We start from the raw sequence: 19,342 nt of genomic DNA, 5'->3' as shown, positions 1-19,342 counted from the left end.
AAATTAAATTTCCATACGTGCATTATTATAAAATAATAAAAATAAAAATAAAATTGCAAAAGTTAAAATTTATCACCCATCCGATTATTTTTGTTTGGTTAACCTTTTCTTTTCTCTAAATAAATGGCATTATAGAGTACTTCTAATACAACTATTAAGAGTACTTTGTCCACCACAAACGATTAAAAAATAAATAAAAATAGTAAAGTCTTATAGTTTAACATCTAAAGTGAGCACTATAATGTAATAGAATAAAAACCAATTACAATAAATACCAAATTATCCAAATCATGCTATGTAATAGAATAATATTATATTTTTATATGCTATATTTAATTCTTTAGAATGCAATAGGATAATATTTAACAATTAAAGAGAATTAAAAAAAAAGACACATACACACACACACACACTCACACAACAACAACAATTTAAAAAACAAAACTAAAGTAGAGTTTCAAAAAAAAAATCAATCTAAAACAGAGATGCGAGAAAAATTTAAAAAAATTACCAAAAAATTGAGAGAGAGAGAGAGAGAGAGCCTTTTTTTTTTTTGAGTAAAACTATGCATAGAATAGAAGAGATGGTGACAAATTTATAGTAAGAGAGTGTGAATATGAAGAGACAAAAATAAATGAAGATGAAGAGAAAGAGGAAGAATAATATTAATGTACAGGGTAGTGGGGAGATAAAAAAGTAAAAGAGGGAGAAATGTTGAAAAAGTAGTGGGGGGATGAAAAGGTAAGGGAGGGAGAAAGGTTAGAGACGTGTAAATATTAAAAAAATAATAAATGTTAAAAACAATTATAGGAAAATTAGAAAAAAAAAAAAAACAATGTGGAAACTGATGTGTGTCAACTGGAGAATAACAATAATAAATGCTACGCTTCAACTTTTAAATATATATAGATATAGATGAAGAAGATTGAAATGCATCCTAGTTCCATGTGAGCTATGAAATAATTCTTTTTTGACAAAGTTATTATTATTGGTATAAGATTGTCTCCAAAATCATAGTTGGCAGAATAAGACCGCTCCTAGATCAACTTGTCTCGCTGTGTTAAGCGGCTTTCATGCCAGGTAGAAAGGGTGTGGACAATGCAATTATTGTCCAGGAGATAATCCATACTATGGGGAAAGCCAAGGGAAATGCAGGATATATCGCGATTAAGATCGATTTAAAAAAGGCCTATGACAAACCTGAATGGAGTTTCATAAAGAGCATGTTGAGCAGATACAACTTCCCAGACAATCTTATCGAGCTTGTGATGAGTTGCATTTCATCAGTCTCTACCTCGATCCTGTTTAATAGGGGAAGCCTTGAGCCCTTTTGCCCTACCAGAGGCATACGGCAGGGAGATCCTCTATCTCCATACATATTTATACTTTGCATGTAATTCTTGGATCAGGTTATTCAAGAAAAATGTGAAGCCAAAGTTTGGTGCTTGGTAAAAGCCTCTAGGAGTGGTCCTTCCTTCTCCCATTTGTTCTTTGCAGACGATTTAATGCTTTTTGCAAAGGCCAATGCAGAAAATTGTATAGCCATTAGGAAAGTGCTTGATACCTTTTGTAACCTATCCGGTCAAACAATGAGTGAAGCTAAGTCTAGGGTCTATTTTTCCCCAAATATCGACCCAAGTGACAAAGAGGCTCTTAGTGATATTCTTGGCTTCCAGTAGACGGATTGTTTGGGAAAGGACTTAAGTTTTCCCATCAGGGGCAGCAACTAGGATTTTAATTTTGTGTTGGATAGAGTGAAGAGCAAGTTGGCGGGATGGAAGGCCAATCTTCTATCCATGGTGGGAAGGGTACTGCTAATCCAAGCATCATCTTCAGCAATACCCGCTTATGTGCAAAACAATTAGCTGCCTGCAAGAGTTTCGGAAGGCATTGATAAGGTGAACAGAAACTTCTTATGGAGATCAAATGAGAGTAAGGGAAAAATGCAATGGATGGGGTGGCAGAAGGTAACCAGATCAAAGGAAGAAGAGGGGTTGGGACTACAAACTGCAAAAGGGAGGAATACGACACTCTTTGCAAAATTGAATTGGAGATTTCATACTGATACAAAGGCCCCTTGGGCTAAAGTCCTTAGGCTGAAATATTGTAACCATCAAAGATTAAGCTCCAGAAATGCTAGCAAGTTACCGAGCTCCAGAATTTGGAAAGGATTAAAGCAAGGTGAAGAATTAGAAAGGGAATTAGATGGCTGCCTGACTCTGAAAGCAAGCTTGAATTTTGGAATGATAGTTGGCCTACTCTTAATCCACTAAGGAATATTATTCATGGCCCTTTGTCTCGAGAAGCCTCAAAGTTAAAGTTCAAGGATGTTGTAGATTGTGTAGGCATTTGGAATTGGAATATCCTTCAAATGGCCTTACTAAGTGGGATCATTGGTGAACTTAAAGCTACGCCCATCCCTCTAACCACCAGAATGGAAGACAAACTAGCTTGGAAGTACTCGCCGAAAGGAGGTTTTGATCTTAAGAGTGCATATTTACTAACCACTAAATCCAGAGGGGATGCTCCTTTCAAGGGTAATTGAATTTGAAAATTGAAGACCATGTCGAAAATACAAACCTTTGTATGGAAATGTATGCATTATAGCATAGGAGTTAACCAATGCCTGATGGCTAGAGGAGTACACATTGATGCCAACTGCCCTTGTTGCCACAGAGAAGCTGAGTTCGTTTTCCATGCACTGCATGATTGTCCTGCAAGCAAAAGGATCTAGCAGCAGCTGGGTAGGCAAGCAACAGGTTCATTCTTTTCCAACCAAAATTTGTAGGAGTGGCTTAGTTCAAATGCCAAATTTGGACAACATTTTGGGTCAGGTCACATTCCTTGGTACCAAGTTTTTCTCTTTGCTATCTAGATGATTTGGAAAGATAGAAACCAGCACGTGTTTAGGAATAAAAAACTGAACCCCAATCTGGCGAAAGAAACTTGGATCGTGCCTCAGAGTTCTTTTTCTGTGCTTGTAATCAATTAGCTACCAAAAGGCTGATCTTGAAGAGTATAAGATGGGGGAAACTGAGGGATGGTTGGCTGACTCTAAACGCAGATGGCTCGGTAGCAAGAAGTCTTGGGATGGCTGGAGGAGGAGGTTTAATCAGAGATGGCAATGGAGAGTGGGTAATAGGATTTGCAAGAAAGATTGGGACTGCTACCCTCTTCCTAGTGGAGCTTTGGGCTCTCCGGGACGGCCTTCTTCTCTGCTTACAAATTCAAGCCCAAGCTGTCCTTATTGAACTAAATGCAAAAGCCGTTGTTGAGGCCTTTAACTTGCAGAGTTATTCTAATACTATTGTATCCTCTATTATGGATGACTGCAAGCACTTGGCTACCCAAATTCCCCAAATGAGAGTTAGGCATGTCTACAAAGAAGCCAACAGATGCGCGGACTTCTTAGCTAAATTAGGCACTTCCCTTTAGAGTGATTTTGTTGTGTTTTCTAGTCCACCTGTAGACCTTATTCATATTTTGGAGGCTAATGCCTATGGTTTGGCTGTAAACAAGCTTTGTCCTGAAACTTTGATTGTTGTTTAGTTTTTAATACATTCCTTTTCTACCAAAAAAAAAAAAAATATAATAACAAAAAACTTACTGAGAAAAAGGCTTTCAAAACAACTACTTTGCATAGTGAGATGTAACCACGTCAAAGCAACGTCCTAAACAAAAGAAAAATGCGTAATTGTGGTATTCATTGTTTCTATATATACATACAAATGTAGTATCATTATGAGGTCAAGGGTAGATTACAACAATTACACACAAACACTTCTATTGTTTATTTTTTTCTCCTGAATTCATAATAGGTTTTAGTTTTATTGAACTAAGTATGATAAGTACACAACGAAGTACATGGGAAATGGGAAAAACATAGGTACAGTTTCTTAACAGTTATACTTTACGCCCTCAATTAAATTCAAACATATGACAATTAGTGCTGTCTTGTCTAATGACAATTAAGTTCAACGAAGGTGTTTGAATTTAATTAAGAAATCTAAAATACAATGCTTAAGAACTGTACTTAAATTTTACCCGTAGGGAAAAAATTACATATCAACCAGGAAAGTTTTTTGTCATTTGAATATGTTTAAGAGTAGTCTTCAGGTCATATTTGAGCACTGCCTCGTTTCCTTCCCTGAATCCATCTCCATAAATTGGTGATGGATCTATCTCGATTTGGTGTTTGAAAAACTCACCAAGTTTCTTCTCAAACTCAGATCGTTTACCCTTTTTTGATGACGAGGAAGAAGAGGGTGATGAAGAAGATGATGATGAAGCAACATCACTTCCAGATGCTGAAAGGATCTCAGACTCCATCCACATATGAGCTAAGACCTGGCAAATACCCTCTTCAACCTTTGGACTAAGATTGGGGTAACCTGTCAAACATCCTATTGGTAATTCTGGGCTTAACCATATCTAAAACACAAATAATGTCAATAGGAGAATGGTAAGAGGACAAACCTTTAAGCCTGAGCCACGCATGCATCATCTCATGAGCCAGGATTGACCCAGTCAACAACCTGTACATAGAGAAGTCTAGGGTCATACACAAAACTCCTGGCATATCTTTATTTTACAACAAATGCATCTAAGGTGCAAACGAGAGGAGAAGTACCTAGGAAGGCCATACAAAACAAGAATTGCTGTTACTTCACACCTACGGATCAAACTATGACGCTCAGTTATCATGTCTATAAATTGGTTGTCCGCCCTCGTTGGCCTCTTAGAGATCTGGTAACATAGTTGAACTAGTTATAGATGTCTGATCCAATATACAGATATCATTACAAGAAAAACGGCTGGAAATAAAGACTAGGGAAGTAATTCTTACAGTGGTAACCGTCTGCTCCTCTGACATACAAAGTCCTCTGGTCTCAGGCATGTGATGGTGACCCTGTCACAATATAAATAAAATAAAGATCAACATTAAATATAAACCAAAAGAAATGAAAATGCACAGCTGAAGTATGAAAATGTTAGCATTTACATTCTTTTCTCCATCCATGGCCACATTTAGTGCTTGTCTCTCAACCAAGAACATTGGAATTTTCTGCTCCACTTTCATATGTAAACCTTCGAAGAAATTTTGTATTTCAATATAAAGAGGCTGGCATTCAGTAGTATCCATAACTGCCGAGTCTAGACACTCTAGACAAAGCTTCCGACCATCATCAAGTAAAAGATATTTCCTGTCCCTCGTCTGCATGGATTGGAAGGTTTTGCATCATGAATACTATAATGAAATTACTCTTAGGTGTTTCTGAAGCACGTTTTCTAGATGGTGGTAATGTTTACTTATATCATTTTTCTTTCCTTAATATTTTGTCACTTCCAAAGAAGAGAGAGCAATGATTTTTTTGCATTACTGACCTCCATTCTTTCACAACTGCAACACTGAGGAGTTCTGTCATGTTCATGTGAGGGGCAGAACTGCTGCTTCCAGAAAGGACGTTCCCTACACTCAAAAAGACCTGCTGAATTTGTTGGGATCTGCACAAAAAGGAAAAAATTTAGTGAAAAAATTCAAGGGAACCATATTTGATACAGGCCACAAAGAATCATTTTTTCTAGATCTTAGAAGCTATTCTGTAAAAAGCTTCTTACAAGCACTGTCAGATGACAGGCCAAAAATGTACTGACCCCTTATAATTAATTAATTGATTAATTACCCAAGTTTATTAATTAATCAAATTAACATGCAATGTACGTGACAGCACAAACAAATCACCAACTAAAATATAATGCAACGGAAAATGAAGTTGACACAGTGATTTGTTTACGAATGGGAAAAACTTTCGAGGCAAAAACCCCACTGGGTGATTTTAAGGTCACCACTCCGAGAATTCACTATTATCACAACAAGCGATTACAAGTAAAGGAATCTTAGTATCTTATACCAACCTACAGTTGAACCCTTACCCCAATACCCAATTGAACTTGTTCTATAGTGACAATCTCTCCTTTTGATGCACGACTTCCAGTACGTGACTAACTAAAAGATGCGCAGATCCCAGTACGCGACTTGATCACCAACTTGAGAAAGATATTGGTTGCAAAGTTCTTCAGTTCATCACACGATGAAGATCATGAAGTTGCTTGGTCACAAAACCCTACGGTGTACAAACACAGCAACTTCGTCAAGATGAACTAGGGCAAAATGGGTTTCCGGTCACAATTTACATAAACAACACTTTGCTTCACATTTGTGCTCTCTGTGACAGCCCTAAAAATAATCCTTATATATGTTTAGGGTTGTGAGAAAAGAAAGCCCAAATACATACGGATTGGAATGAAATTAGAACAGAAAATCTGATTTTCATAATTCTCGATAGATACCCTATCTATCGAGCAGCTGTCGAGCTTTGGACTGAAACAACTTTTTAAGCCTTGATAGATACTAATTGCTGAGCTAGCTGTCAAGCTTTAATGAACACTTCTTCATTTGTTTCTTAGACAGACTTGCATGGCTTTAACACTTGAACTTGAAACCTTATTTCTTGAAACATAAGCACATCCTAGATCTACCCAATTACAAGTAAAGTGCGTTTGTCAAAAAATTAGCCAATAAAATAAAATATTAACATATATTCCTAACATGAATCATATATGTCCTAACATCAGACGATTTAGGATATACTGAAAAATCGTATGCTAATTTCATATTTAAACACACTTGATAGAATATTAGGAACAACATACATATTGCTATGAAAATTTCACACTAAAAGCACTAAGGCACCATTCAAATTTCTCATATGTTTCTTATGAAATGGTTTAACTTCTGTATCTTCTAGATAATTGAATGTTGGGCCTAACAATTTACACAGATATTTTTATCAACAAAGAATGTATGATCCGTCTCAAACAGCCCCTTCAAAATTAGTTTCAAGAGATAATTTGATGAGATAATTATGAGAGTCATAATTAGGTTTACCGGAACCTAAAGTATTTGTTAACGAAACATCAATATGCAAGCACATAATGTTTGATCATTAGAAAACAAAACATAGCTATCTTCTACAATTGTATACAAAATCAACTAAAGGAAATGACAAAACATGATATATACTTACAAAATTCTTGCAAACATCACATATTGGCGGATGCCACTTCTTACGGCAGGATTTGTGATAACGGTGCTTGCCTGACTTAGAAAACTGTCACAGAAAGGAGATATTTCAGTCAATAATACTCAATGAACCACCAAAACGAAAGGAAACTTGGTCAAAGATTCAAGGATTTTGTTATCCAATTCCAAACGTAAGTTTCAATTAACTTAAATAAGTCGTACCTCATGATCCTGAATGGGTAGATTGCAAGCATGACAACGAAAACATTCTGCATGCCAAATAGCATCCATGTGGTGCAAAATATTCTCATGGCTAATCTCAGTGTTGCAGCCAGCACAGATCCTACAAGAAATTTTATCCAACAAACAGGTCAGGTTTCATTTGCTCTCTATAAAATGCAGCAAATTCAGATAAAATGAAGAAGTCATTAAGTATCAAGAGGCATTGTCATGTCCGGTTACTACAGAAATGTATGCTTGAATTTTACAAGATATTTGTCAGAATTATGATTAAGTTTTTAATTTATCAATTTCTAACAGCTTATGATTTTGGGACAATCGGAAATTTATCATTGTATCAGAGCAAGAAATCCTAAGTTCAATCACTATCTTTACTCTACCAATTGGTACTTTATCAATATCAATGCAGTCTTCTCTTTCCTAGATAGGTTGCTTACAAAAATAAAATATTTGTACATTTCACATGCTTATGTTTTTTAGTTACTCCAACAGTACACATTCATCCTTCTAATATCTCTCTTTGTCCATTTAATCTAAAACCAAATCATGGACCCATTTGTGACTAACAAGCACCAGCGTAACTGTCAGCATCTCTAAAAAATTTGTATTGTTGCGCAATCTAGGGCTCCACAGCTCAACACAAGATCACCTAGTACCAACTCTAAAATAGTTTCTCTTGCAGCTTAGATGTTCGTGCCACCTTAATTTATGTAATTTGGCAAGATAACCTGATGCAAAAAGTGTGAAAGAAAATTATATGTTAATTTAGTCTAATTTAATTTTGTAAGTCAATTGTCTTTTTATTGGTCAGTTGAATTTTATTTTAGGTCTTATTAGTTAATTACGTTATTAGCACTTTTATTTAATTTCCTAGAGTTGAGGCAATTTTTCCAATGGTTTGGTACTAGCTCCAGCCAACCCTAGGTGCTTCTACATCAAATTTTATTAGGGTATCAAAGTTCGTTGTTACCACTTATTACAATTCAAAGAAGTACTTCAAATTAAATTAAAAGTTGCATTGCTCATCAAAATTTGCATATTCTTAATGTGGTCATGCATGGTAACATGGGAAAGAATAAAGCACCCAAAAGCCAAAGAACAAACGCATCACATTGTCTCTCATTTTAGTATTCCTTCATGCTCTGCTCAGTGACAAGTCATTAGAAATAAATTAGATATCTAGAAACCTCCAACAGTCATTACAGCCTCAAAGAGAGAAAAAATAATCCAACCTTTATCTATCCCGCTCTCTCTCTCTTTCCCATAAATTATGCCAAGTAAAAATTGATTAGTGCAAGGTTTAGGGTTAGATTTGGCATTCTTTCCAGATGCTTATCAAACTAATTTGCACACCGTTAAACATTCAGAAAACTTGAAATTCATGTGTTTGTATTAAGCAGGTTAACACAAGGAGGAATCTCAACATGTTGGTTGTTGCTAAAATAAATGTTTAAACGTTGGCTAGGAAAGTACAAGCTGACAAACTTGATAATTGAATAAGTTTCTTGGCACACAAGATGAAGAAAGTAAAGCAAGAAAAGTACTAAGAGAAATGTTTATATGCCCCTAATTAGTTTTCTCAAGTCTGATTCAACAGGTAAGCTAGCCTCTAACCTATAGGAAAACAATCTCTACTCAAGTTGAAGCAATTAAATTTAACTTCTTAAAATTTGTATGATAGTCAGGATTAGAAAATTACTAATTAGCATATTGAAAGTCATACACAACTGATGACATCATGACAAATATACCTTTATCCAGCTGGAAAGAAGAATGGATGAGGTTGAAATATACTTTCATTACCCGTATTGGAGAGGAGACTCCAAGAGACTTTCGTGAAGAGCTTTGGCAAGTTGTTCATCTTCCTCCAAAGGAAAAATTTCTTGAAGACTTTCTTGAAGAGCTTTGGCAAATTGTTCATCTTCTACCAATTGAGCTTTAGAAACATGTTCATCTTCCTCTGATAGAGAGTCATCATCTAAGAAAAATAAGAAAATAATAGACGACTCCAGACCACCATTTATTTTCATACAAGTAACTTTTGCAGCGGAAAATAACACCTGAAATAGATTATCATCTAGTGGACCCTAACCAAATTTTGAGTTCTGTACTACAGTTTAAGCAGACTGTCAACATCAATTATGGCTTTCAAGGAGCCATATGTGCATTCATTTATTCCCATTGAATGACTTCAGAAGCATTTGCACATTAGAAGAATCTGGGCAGTATTATATGTTAAGCAGTTAAATATGAAGCCTGACATGAGGAGTGGGGAGAAAGAGAGGGTGGTGAGTTCAATTTATTTTTAATTTTTCTATAAATAAGAAAACACTCGATAAAAATTACTCCTAGATTTTATAATTAAAATTCTTACAATTACTATTATCAGATGAAAATTTATAGAAATAATGAAAATTTGCTTTCTAGTTTCTAGTCATTGATCAGCAAAGAACATTACAATTTAAGAAGAATTAACAGAACTCTCTGATATCAAATAAAGATCTTACACAAAGTCATATAGAAACAGTTCAAATGTACAAAGCAAGACCTACACTAAAATTATTTCAATCTGTTTTTTGTAAGGCAACTTAAATATTGAGTCATCAGTCTTATTAAATAGAAGTGAGAACCTTCCCAGGTCACAACTGAATGATGTTCAAGGTCAAGGAAGACACCATGCAACTTACCAATCCCGTTTTTCCCTTTTTGGTCATGTTCTGAAAGTGACATTGCCATAGCACACTCAAGATCTTCTGTCTCATTAACTGTCCATTCACCCTGCATCCAAGTTTGCCAATTAGCACTGGAGAATAATAGAAACAAACTAGCACATAGTATAATAAAGAATGCTAAACTTCAGAATCTCCTCTTCATTAAAAGTTTTGTAATATGTACATTTTGTATTAAGAGTCAGCTACTGATAGACAAACGGTCACCCTAATCATATCATAAATGAGTAGGACCAACAAGAATGAAAAGCAGAAATTGTCAGTACCACTGAAGTACGAGCCCCATCCCAAATTCTTTCATCTGCATAGTTCCCATGATATTGGCCTCTACGGCTAGAACCTTCAAAATCCTCCATAATGCAGACTGCTATTCACTGATGGGTTGCCAAACATTCCCTACACCCAAGTTGTTCATTTGAATTAGAGACCATATTTCAGTTCGTGAAAGAAAACTATAAGTACTTAAAACATCTCTAACAACATCAGATGACTCATATGTGCGGAGTTCATCAATAAATGAACGAGCAACTATGCAGGTGAAAATACATAATATGCAACAAAGTTGAAGATAATGGCAATCTCAAAGCAAGAAACAACACAGAGATTGGAAAACATATACCAAACCACAACCTACAGAATTAGTGTCTTTATATGGGACACACCCTCCAGAATTTTAGGCATTAGTATTATCAGCAATTGGGAAATTAAGAAAGAGTTGAGATGAAATTTAAAGAAACTATGAAAAATAATAAAAAAATAAAAATGATGTAAGAGAGATATTATACAACTAGTCATTCTCAGAGAGTTCACTAGCATGTAATAAAAACCATAGCTAAAGTCTTCAAAATATATAATAGATATCAAAGAGACTAATAAACCTAACTCTTTGCATGTATAAACATGACGACTTAAGAATATATTAATCCAATATAAACAAATGACTTTATCCCTCATCAATCAAAAACTCTCAGCAAGTAATGAAAAAACACTCTGAATGACCCACAAGAGTCAAATTTGCCCACATCATTTCAATTCCTCAAATTTTCAATAAGATGTGAAATCAATGACCTTTGCCAGATACTAGCAAAATCCATATCTATGAAAGTACCCTCCACAAACCACATCCAATTCATGATTAAAAAAAAACAAAAAAATAAAGGCAAGTGGGATCTCTAGCAACTTGATATTTTCAGGCAATAATAATATAACAGGTAACAGTAAAATGAAGCCAGAGATAACACTTTCAGAATCGCACCTGAAAAAAGAGGTTTTAAAATCTGATGAATCCCAGATCAGTTAAGATACCCAATACCCATAAATGCAGGGGGAATGTGCAGATTAGCGGTGTGGATGGCATGAATATAGTAAGTTAGGCATGGTTTGAAACTATGTAGGAAAATAGCAACTCGAGTTTTTGAAACTCGAGATTTGCATAATAAATCGAGTTTCAAAAACTTGCTTTATGCTCGCTTTGGGCTTGCTGAGGTGGAGAAAATGCCACCTGGATCTCGAGTTTCTAAAACTCGTTTTAAGTCTGCCTAAACTCGAGTTTTATAAACTCGAGTTTGACTATATCTTATTTTAAATTATGTAGTTTATACGCATAGAACTCGAGTCTTAAAGACTCGAGTTTTATGCTAGTAACTCGAGTCTTATAGACTCGATTTCCTCTGGGCATGTTTATTTAAAACTCAACCCGTGGCATTTAACTCTCTCACATTCTCCACTCTCACTGCTCAGTAACACACAGAGAAAACCTAAAATCTCAGCCTCACTAACTCTCACTCACTCACCCTCACTAACTCTCACTCACCCATAACTCTCTCACACCACTCACTCTCACAAAACCACATTCTCCACTCTCACTGCTCTTCCCTCTCAGCAAATTCATATCTAAGGTAAGGGTTTGCATAATTTGATTGTCATTGTAGTTGGGTATGTTGTCTATGGGTGTGGGTTAAAGAGTTTTACCATTTATTTTGTAGATAGTTAACATAACTTAGTTAATTTATCAATATTGTGAATTATAGAACTTTATTTTGTTAGTGTTAATTTTTTGAGTATTTATTTGTATAGTTTTTGTTATCAAAATTTTATTCATCATTTTATTTTTATCATGATCTTACAAATTTCTTTGACTTTATTTATCATTGGTTTGGGTATGAAATGGGTAGTGAATGAATGTAATGAATGGGAATAGGTATGTAATTATCAAAATTTTATTCATCATTTCTAGGCTTTTATTTTTATCATGATCTTTCAAGTTTTTTTGACTTTATTTATCATTGGTTTGGGTATGAAATGGGTAGTGAATGAATGTAGTGAATGGGTATGTAATCATGCTCCTCTACCCACCTAGTTCTTTCAGAACCCTTTTAGGCATTATAGGTCACCACACAATGGAGTAATAGATAATTCCGTCTTTCCATCCACTAGGATTAGAAGGTTTACGTCTTGGCCTTTAGATATTAATGGGCACTCTATAACCTGGCTTGAATATGTTCATTGGTAAGATTGCATTACTTTTTTCCCTCACTTTACGACTATGTGATTTAACTAACATAGGACTTGACTTGAACAGGGTTCACAATGCACGATATTGTTATAATCATATACCATGGTGGTCCGCTTAAGAATCCCAATGCGAACAAGGGATTGCCATTTGAGGGGCCGGGTATGAAAACCTATTATGCCGAAGTTGATCGTAGGTTGAAAACCCTTGATGAATTGAAGATATTTGTCATGGAAGAGTTGGGTAAGAATCCTGATGCGTACAACATGCAAATTACTTATCGTATGCCAAATGAAATCATGAAGCACCGGATTAATTACAAGTATATGTTGATAGAAAAAGACAAACAGGTGAAGATCATGTTTGACAAGTTGGAGAGTATAGCTGAAGTAAGTAACATTGAGTTGTACATACAGTTGGAGCCGCGTGCGGGGATGGCAAGAGGATATCCAACAAACAACCACAAGCTTACAAGTTGCGCTTCCGGATGCTCAATATGAGTATTCTACACATGTAGAGGATGATGATGTTCATGCCGATGGAGATGATGATGATGATGACGACGACGACTATGTTGATGAGACTACTGCCGTTAACAATGATGATGACGATGATGATGACGACGACGACTATGTTGATGAGACTACTGTCGTTAACAATGATGATGACGATGATGATGATGACGATGATGATGACGACTATGTTGATGAGAATCTTGCCATTAACGGTGAAGATTTTGCCGATAAAGATGACTATGAAGACATGATTGAGAGAGGGGACTTTCGGGACTTTGGGGACTTTGAGAGGGACATTGATGACGATGAGACATTGGACGGTGGTGAACACGATGCGTACAATGTTATTAGTGTCCAAAACATTACAAACACAATCCCCGCCTACGCACCTCCCCGCGTTGTCATTCTCTGCAAATACTTGGAAAAATATGGTTGATCCTTCGCATATTGAGATGCCATTGTGTCTACTTGGAGAGAGAGGGGATGAATTTGTGCAAAGGGTTGACTTTTGCCAGTAAAGTGGAGGTGAAGCGCGTATTAACAATTTGTGCCCTCAAGGAAAACAAACACTTTAAGATCACTAGGTCGACGAGGAAAAATTTTTGTGCGAAATGCGTGCATGAGTCATGCAAGTGGTATGTCTACGCAATTATGAAGCCCGAACTCCAAAATCTATGGATGGTCACCGTGTATGTGGGTCCTCACACGTGTATACCGACTGGGGTGCGAAATGATGGTAGAATGATGAGTTGTAATTTTATTGCAGCAGAAATCCATAACAAGTTACTTGAGGATCACACCACTCAAATTAAGCATCTCAGATCTCTGATAGAGGCGAAATATAATGGCCATAAGCCTTCTTACTACAAGGTATGGGATGCGAAACAAAAGGCGATTGCGCTTATGTTTGGAGATTGGGAAGAATCTTACCAAAGTACAAAAGTTGCTAATGGCGTATATTGATCGGACCCGACTACCCGGTTTGCTATCGTGTCACACCCACCGATGAAGATCACACCGTATTGTTGCATTATGTGTTTTGGTCTTTCGGTCCATGCATATCGGATTCAAATACGCAAGCCGGTTATCGATATTGATGGGACCCATCCGTATGGTAAATATCGAGGGGAAAGTTGTTGGTCGCAATGGCAACCGATGCTAACAACAAGGTATTCCCTCTCGCCTTGTTGTTGTGGATTGTGAGTCGGGGTCCGATTGGAGGTGGTTTTTACGATGCCTCGGAGAAACGATTGGCCACGATTGCGACGACGGCATTTGCATAATTTCGACCGACATCTCGGTATCAAAAACGCCATTGCAAAGCGGCCTAGAAGGGATGATGGAAAAGCAAGGGTATTTCATAGATATTGTCTTCGACATGTTGCTAGCAACTTCAACACCCATTTTCGAACTCGACTCTAAAGTCGGCGGCGTTGAAAGCGGGATATGCTAGTCGGATGGTAGTTAAATTTGCTACCATAATGGACTCCATTAAGCGGTGGAAATTGAGGCCATTAGGAAGAAGAAGAAGGTGACGGGGAGGGATGGTAAGGAAAAGAATCAAGATTATCTTCCATACACGTACCTAATGAGCGAGGATGTGGACATGTGGACCCGAGTCATACGATGGTGGGAGACGTTTTGGAGCAATGACAACCAATATATCGAGTGTTTCAATGGTGTGCTGAAAGGTGCACGGGGCCTTCCTATTGCCGCGTTGGTTGAGTTCACTTGGAGCAAACTTGTTCAATATTTCCACGACCGGCGCAAAGAATACCATTATGAGTTGTCGAGGAGGGTAAGAAATTGAGTGAATATGCCTTATCCACGTGGGATGGAAATAAGCGTAAATGCGAGAAACACTATCTCAAGCCATTTAGCAATGAAGAGTGATATTTCAAGTAGTTACCCAACTCAACGTGTGTAGCGCAGGAGGGGAAACCACGATTACGAAGTTCGGTTACGGGAAAAAACATGCGGTTGTGGGAAATGGCAAAATATAGGGATCCCGTGTTCACATGCAATTAGAGTATGTGACTATTTACATATTGATTCGACCACGTATATTCACCCATGTTATGGTTTGAACCATGCCCTTAGCACTTATGAGCATGCATTTGTGGTTCCTAAGTCACGGTCATTATGGAGGGATCCCATGGGCCAAAGTGGTTGCCTAATCCGGCATTGTTGCGGGCCAAAGGTCGACCGGTGAAGTCACGAATAAGGAATGAGATGGATGGAGTGAGGAATAAGGATCAAGAACCGGGATGGCGGAGGGAGGACGCAGATTTGATAGAGAGTCAACCCCGACGTACATGTGGACCGTGTCATGCTTCCGGGCATAACCGCGAGAAAATGTCCGCCGGTCCAGCGGTGCTTCCACAAGCGGCCATGTTCCACACTAGGTAGGTTGGCAAAAATTTATGCATCGGTTAAATAATTGTTGTTCATTCGATGTTTACCTAATGTTTACTATCTTGTCTCCTAACGTAAATACTCTACGTTTTTCAGGCATCCTTCCATGGACGACGTTTTTGTCATGCGGACCGCTGATCTTAGGAAAAGTGACTACGTTGTATTGGCTCTATGTGAACTTTTTGATTGTTGTTGAATGTACTTGTAATTCTCTATCCAATGTACCTCTATGAAGATTGTGATTTGAGTAGTATGGTTAGAATTGCAAATTAAGCGTGGTTGGACATGTTTAGAATGGTGATATATTGAGAATGACTTTTGTTGTGATTTGAGTGCATTTACATTGTAAAACAATGCCTGAAACAGAGCATTTTCTGCTGGGGAAAAAAAATTTGCCCAGTAAAAATCGAGTTTTAGACACTCGAGTTCCTTGGGAAAAAAAATTTGCCCAGTGAAAATCGAGTTTTAGAGACTCGAGTTCCACTGGGCAAATTTTTTTGAAACAGGGCATGCCTCTCTGCCTCTCTGCCTCTCTGCCTGAAACAGAGCATGCTGTTGGGGAAAAAATTTGCCCAGTAAAAATCGAGTTTTAGAAACTCGAGTTCCACTGTGCAAATTTTTTTGAAACAGGGCATGCCTCTCTTTCTCTGCTGAAACGGAAGCAGTTGGGGAAAAAATATTTGCCCAGTGGAACTCGAGTTTTAGAGACTCGAGTTCCTTTGGTATCTCAATTCTTTAATGCTGGAGTTATAGTGGAAAATAAAATCGGTCCATTTGGTCTAATTTGATCTAATTTGGTCTAATTTGGTCTGATTTGGTCTTATTTGGTCTAATTTGGTCTTATTTGGTCTGATTTGGTCTGATTTGGTCCATTCAGTCCACTTTGTTCCATTTTGGTCAGGAAGATCCATCTTTGTGTACTTACATATATAATTGGAGACAACAAGTTCAGGTTGAGAGCCCTTAATCAAAATCTAAATTTATTAAAACAAATTCTCGAGTTTGGGGGTCAGCTGTCCACCATTGCTACACTGATATTCATAGTGCTACATGTGCTGCTCAATAGCTCGGCACTGTTGAACCCTATCTAGTCATATCATTCATACTCACGTCAATACACAGATCTGCATCATTTTGCATTGCACTGTTTTCAAGGATGCAGAAGACCCCTGAAAAGTTTATGATGCATTTAACACAACTCGGTATTGTCTTGTCAAGTTCATGTCAGATGAAACACAAGCATGCTAAATACTCTTCACATGAATACCGTTCGTACTGAATAGTCATGGCGATGCAACGCAACTACTGCCGAGAATAAGAGAATCTCACTGTGACATTGGGAACATTTGAACAAAAAATTCGTGCGGTGGTTTTCCGGCTGTATTGACATGACAAGCACAGAATATATTAAATTTTATTATTGAATACACAGTAGAATGAGGTTATAAATGTACCACAATTCTTTTCTTATTCCTACACCACTAACTTTGTAGGTTGAGTAAGCTATGAGTCGCAACGCCTCAACATCATCTCGTACACGTAGAAACAAGTTTCAATCTACTTCAACAAATGAATTATCACAAGTTCCGGATCAACAACTACAAACATACACAGACCACTATGGAGGGAAATGGGTTGGAAAGAAGAGAGATTTCGTAAATATGCCAATATACACGTATGAGAAGTCTTGGAAGCGTTGGCCACGTCATGGTCGGCAAACCTACAAAACTAAGTACGGATACCACCGCAATGGAGTTCACCGTAGCGTAACCACCATGGTCGACCCTATACGAGAAGAGGTGTGAGTTGGAGGTGTATTGTCGATGGCACGGGTTACGAGTTCCTAAGGCACGCTCAGCCGAGTTACCTAGAGATGAACCTGCCAACATACTTGCTCGCCTTGAACAAGAGAACAATCAAATGCAAAGGCGGCTAGACCGTTTTCATGCAGTCCAAAAAGCTAGGAAGCATCTAAAGGGGAAGGCGCAAGAGCGAGCCATGAAGTCTATTAATGAAATTACTGCGTTAGATGATGAAAGTGACATTTCAGACTTCTCAGATTCAAGCAATGATGACTTTCAAAAATTTCTACCTACGAACATTCAACGTTGTTGTTGATGTCTACACGTTTTGTGAACCTACAAAATGTTGTTGATCGTGAGGGCAAATGATCCTATTGTACGTGCACCTTTTGCAAATCTAAAGATGAATTGTTCATTACTTTTGGCTAAGTTTATATGAAATCACTTACTCATTTTTTCCCTACTGTTCGTTGTTGGTATGTTATGAAAAGGTGTACTTGTATTAGTGTTTGCAAGAATTATAAGTGCTTGGTGAAAATTATGGTCTAAACTCACATAATGTACACATTTATTTCAACAAGTTAAACTCAAATGGTATGCATATCAGCATATGGATAAAGTCAATTATTTCTCTCTAACTCCTGTCAGTCTCAAACCTTGGATCACTCCCAGCAAAGAAAGTCTTAATTGCTTCAATAAAAACATCACACAGTTGGTATTGCCCACCATGAATACACAGTACTTGCTACATCTGAGAATTTTTACGACTCCAAAGTCACAGTAGTTTTGAATATGGCTCTGATTAATATTGAGAGTTTGACTTAGACAGTAATATGCCATATGTTATTTGAATGTTTTGATAATGTTATTTAAAATATGTTAAAATGTGTTAAAACTATACTGCCAAACGGGATAGTAGGATTAGTTTCTACAAACTTTTTATAGTACAAATGCATAGGCCAGCAAAACTAAAAATTACGTCAACCGCACAACTGTGATGCATCAACACACAAGACGGCCAGCAAAACTTATATTAGATCAGCAACATTCATAGGCATTTTGCACAATCTGAGTACTGTAGTACTGCTCAATGTCTCGTAGGATTTTAATATCATCCATTTTGACAAAGTTTATTGCAACACCACAAACATCAAATAGCCATTTTCGCGAGACAATGAATTATGGAATTGTTGCCAAAAATGAATTATGTATCATCTTATGCTGTAAATTAAATTCTTAAAAGAGGTTTTAGTCTAACAATAAGATAAACAGTGGCGTATACTGGAACATATTGAATTTAATGTGTCCTGAAACTGAAATTGAAGCTTAACGAGATAAGTACCCGATCCTGAGATGGTGGAAAACAAAAAACAATACCAAAACTTTTCCTGTCTCTATTTTACTTCACTGGTGTTGATGTTAACTATTGAACTTGCATAAACCCATATGGCCAAGAATATTACTTGGTAAACTATGAACCTAACAATAGATTGACACTCGAAAGCTTTCTTCATTATATTCTCAATATTAGGCAAGATAACACTACAATAATTTGAATCCAAAATTTGATCAAGGACAACACTACCTTTCTCTTTGTGTTGCAGAATATGACAGCTTGGGTGATCGTAAGGGTATCATAAAGATCGCATAAAGTATCAAACTTCCACTCTTCCCTTTCCACAGCAACAAAAAATTGTTTGATGCCCTATCATCATAAAAAGATGAAAAGAAAACCAGTATCAAACTACAGATTTACAATGACATAAAAACTTGCATTCAGATCTACATCCAAGGTAGCTGATACAACATACAAACATTACTTACCTCCAGAGTTAATTCATCACGTTTCACAAGTATCCGTATAGGATCTGTCATAAACTTGTTTGTCATCTCCAAAATTTCATGAGGAAGGGTAGCAGAAATCAAGCAAACCTACAACAACTTATCAATTTCAGTACCAACAGACGGGTATTTTTACTTTAATGATAAATCTATCAAGTTTCTTCTTGTTTTATCTATTTATTTGGGTTGCTGAAGATTAGATT

General features: G+C 36.9%; 1 protein-coding gene across 1 annotated transcript; it reads right to left on the bottom strand.

Moving 5' to 3' along the window:
* Nucleotides 1-3,892: 3,892 nt before the first annotated feature.
* On the bottom strand, nucleotides 3,893-10,449 carry LOC142623712 (protein DA1-related 1-like). The gene is made up of 11 exons (XM_075797163.1): nucleotides 10,320-10,449; nucleotides 10,012-10,102; nucleotides 9,128-9,302; nucleotides 7,307-7,427; nucleotides 7,089-7,172; nucleotides 5,386-5,505; nucleotides 5,003-5,215; nucleotides 4,847-4,909; nucleotides 4,631-4,746; nucleotides 4,477-4,535; nucleotides 3,893-4,391 (listed from the first exon to the last, which is right to left on the bottom strand). Exons 1-11 carry the CDS (start codon nucleotides 10,407-10,409, stop codon nucleotides 4,066-4,068), a joined length of 1,458 nt encoding a protein of 485 aa, XP_075653278.1. The 5' UTR covers nucleotides 10,410-10,449; the 3' UTR covers nucleotides 3,893-4,065.
* Between the last annotated feature and the right edge of the window lie 8,893 nt (nucleotides 10,450-19,342).

This window comes from Castanea sativa, chromosome 2 (assembly GCF_040712315.1).
Source record: "Castanea sativa cultivar Marrone di Chiusa Pesio chromosome 2, ASM4071231v1".
NCBI lineage: Eukaryota > Viridiplantae > Streptophyta > Magnoliopsida > Fagales > Fagaceae > Castanea > Castanea sativa.
Note: the sequence above shows the minus strand (reverse complement) of the source record. Positions and strands in the feature narration are given on the sequence as shown.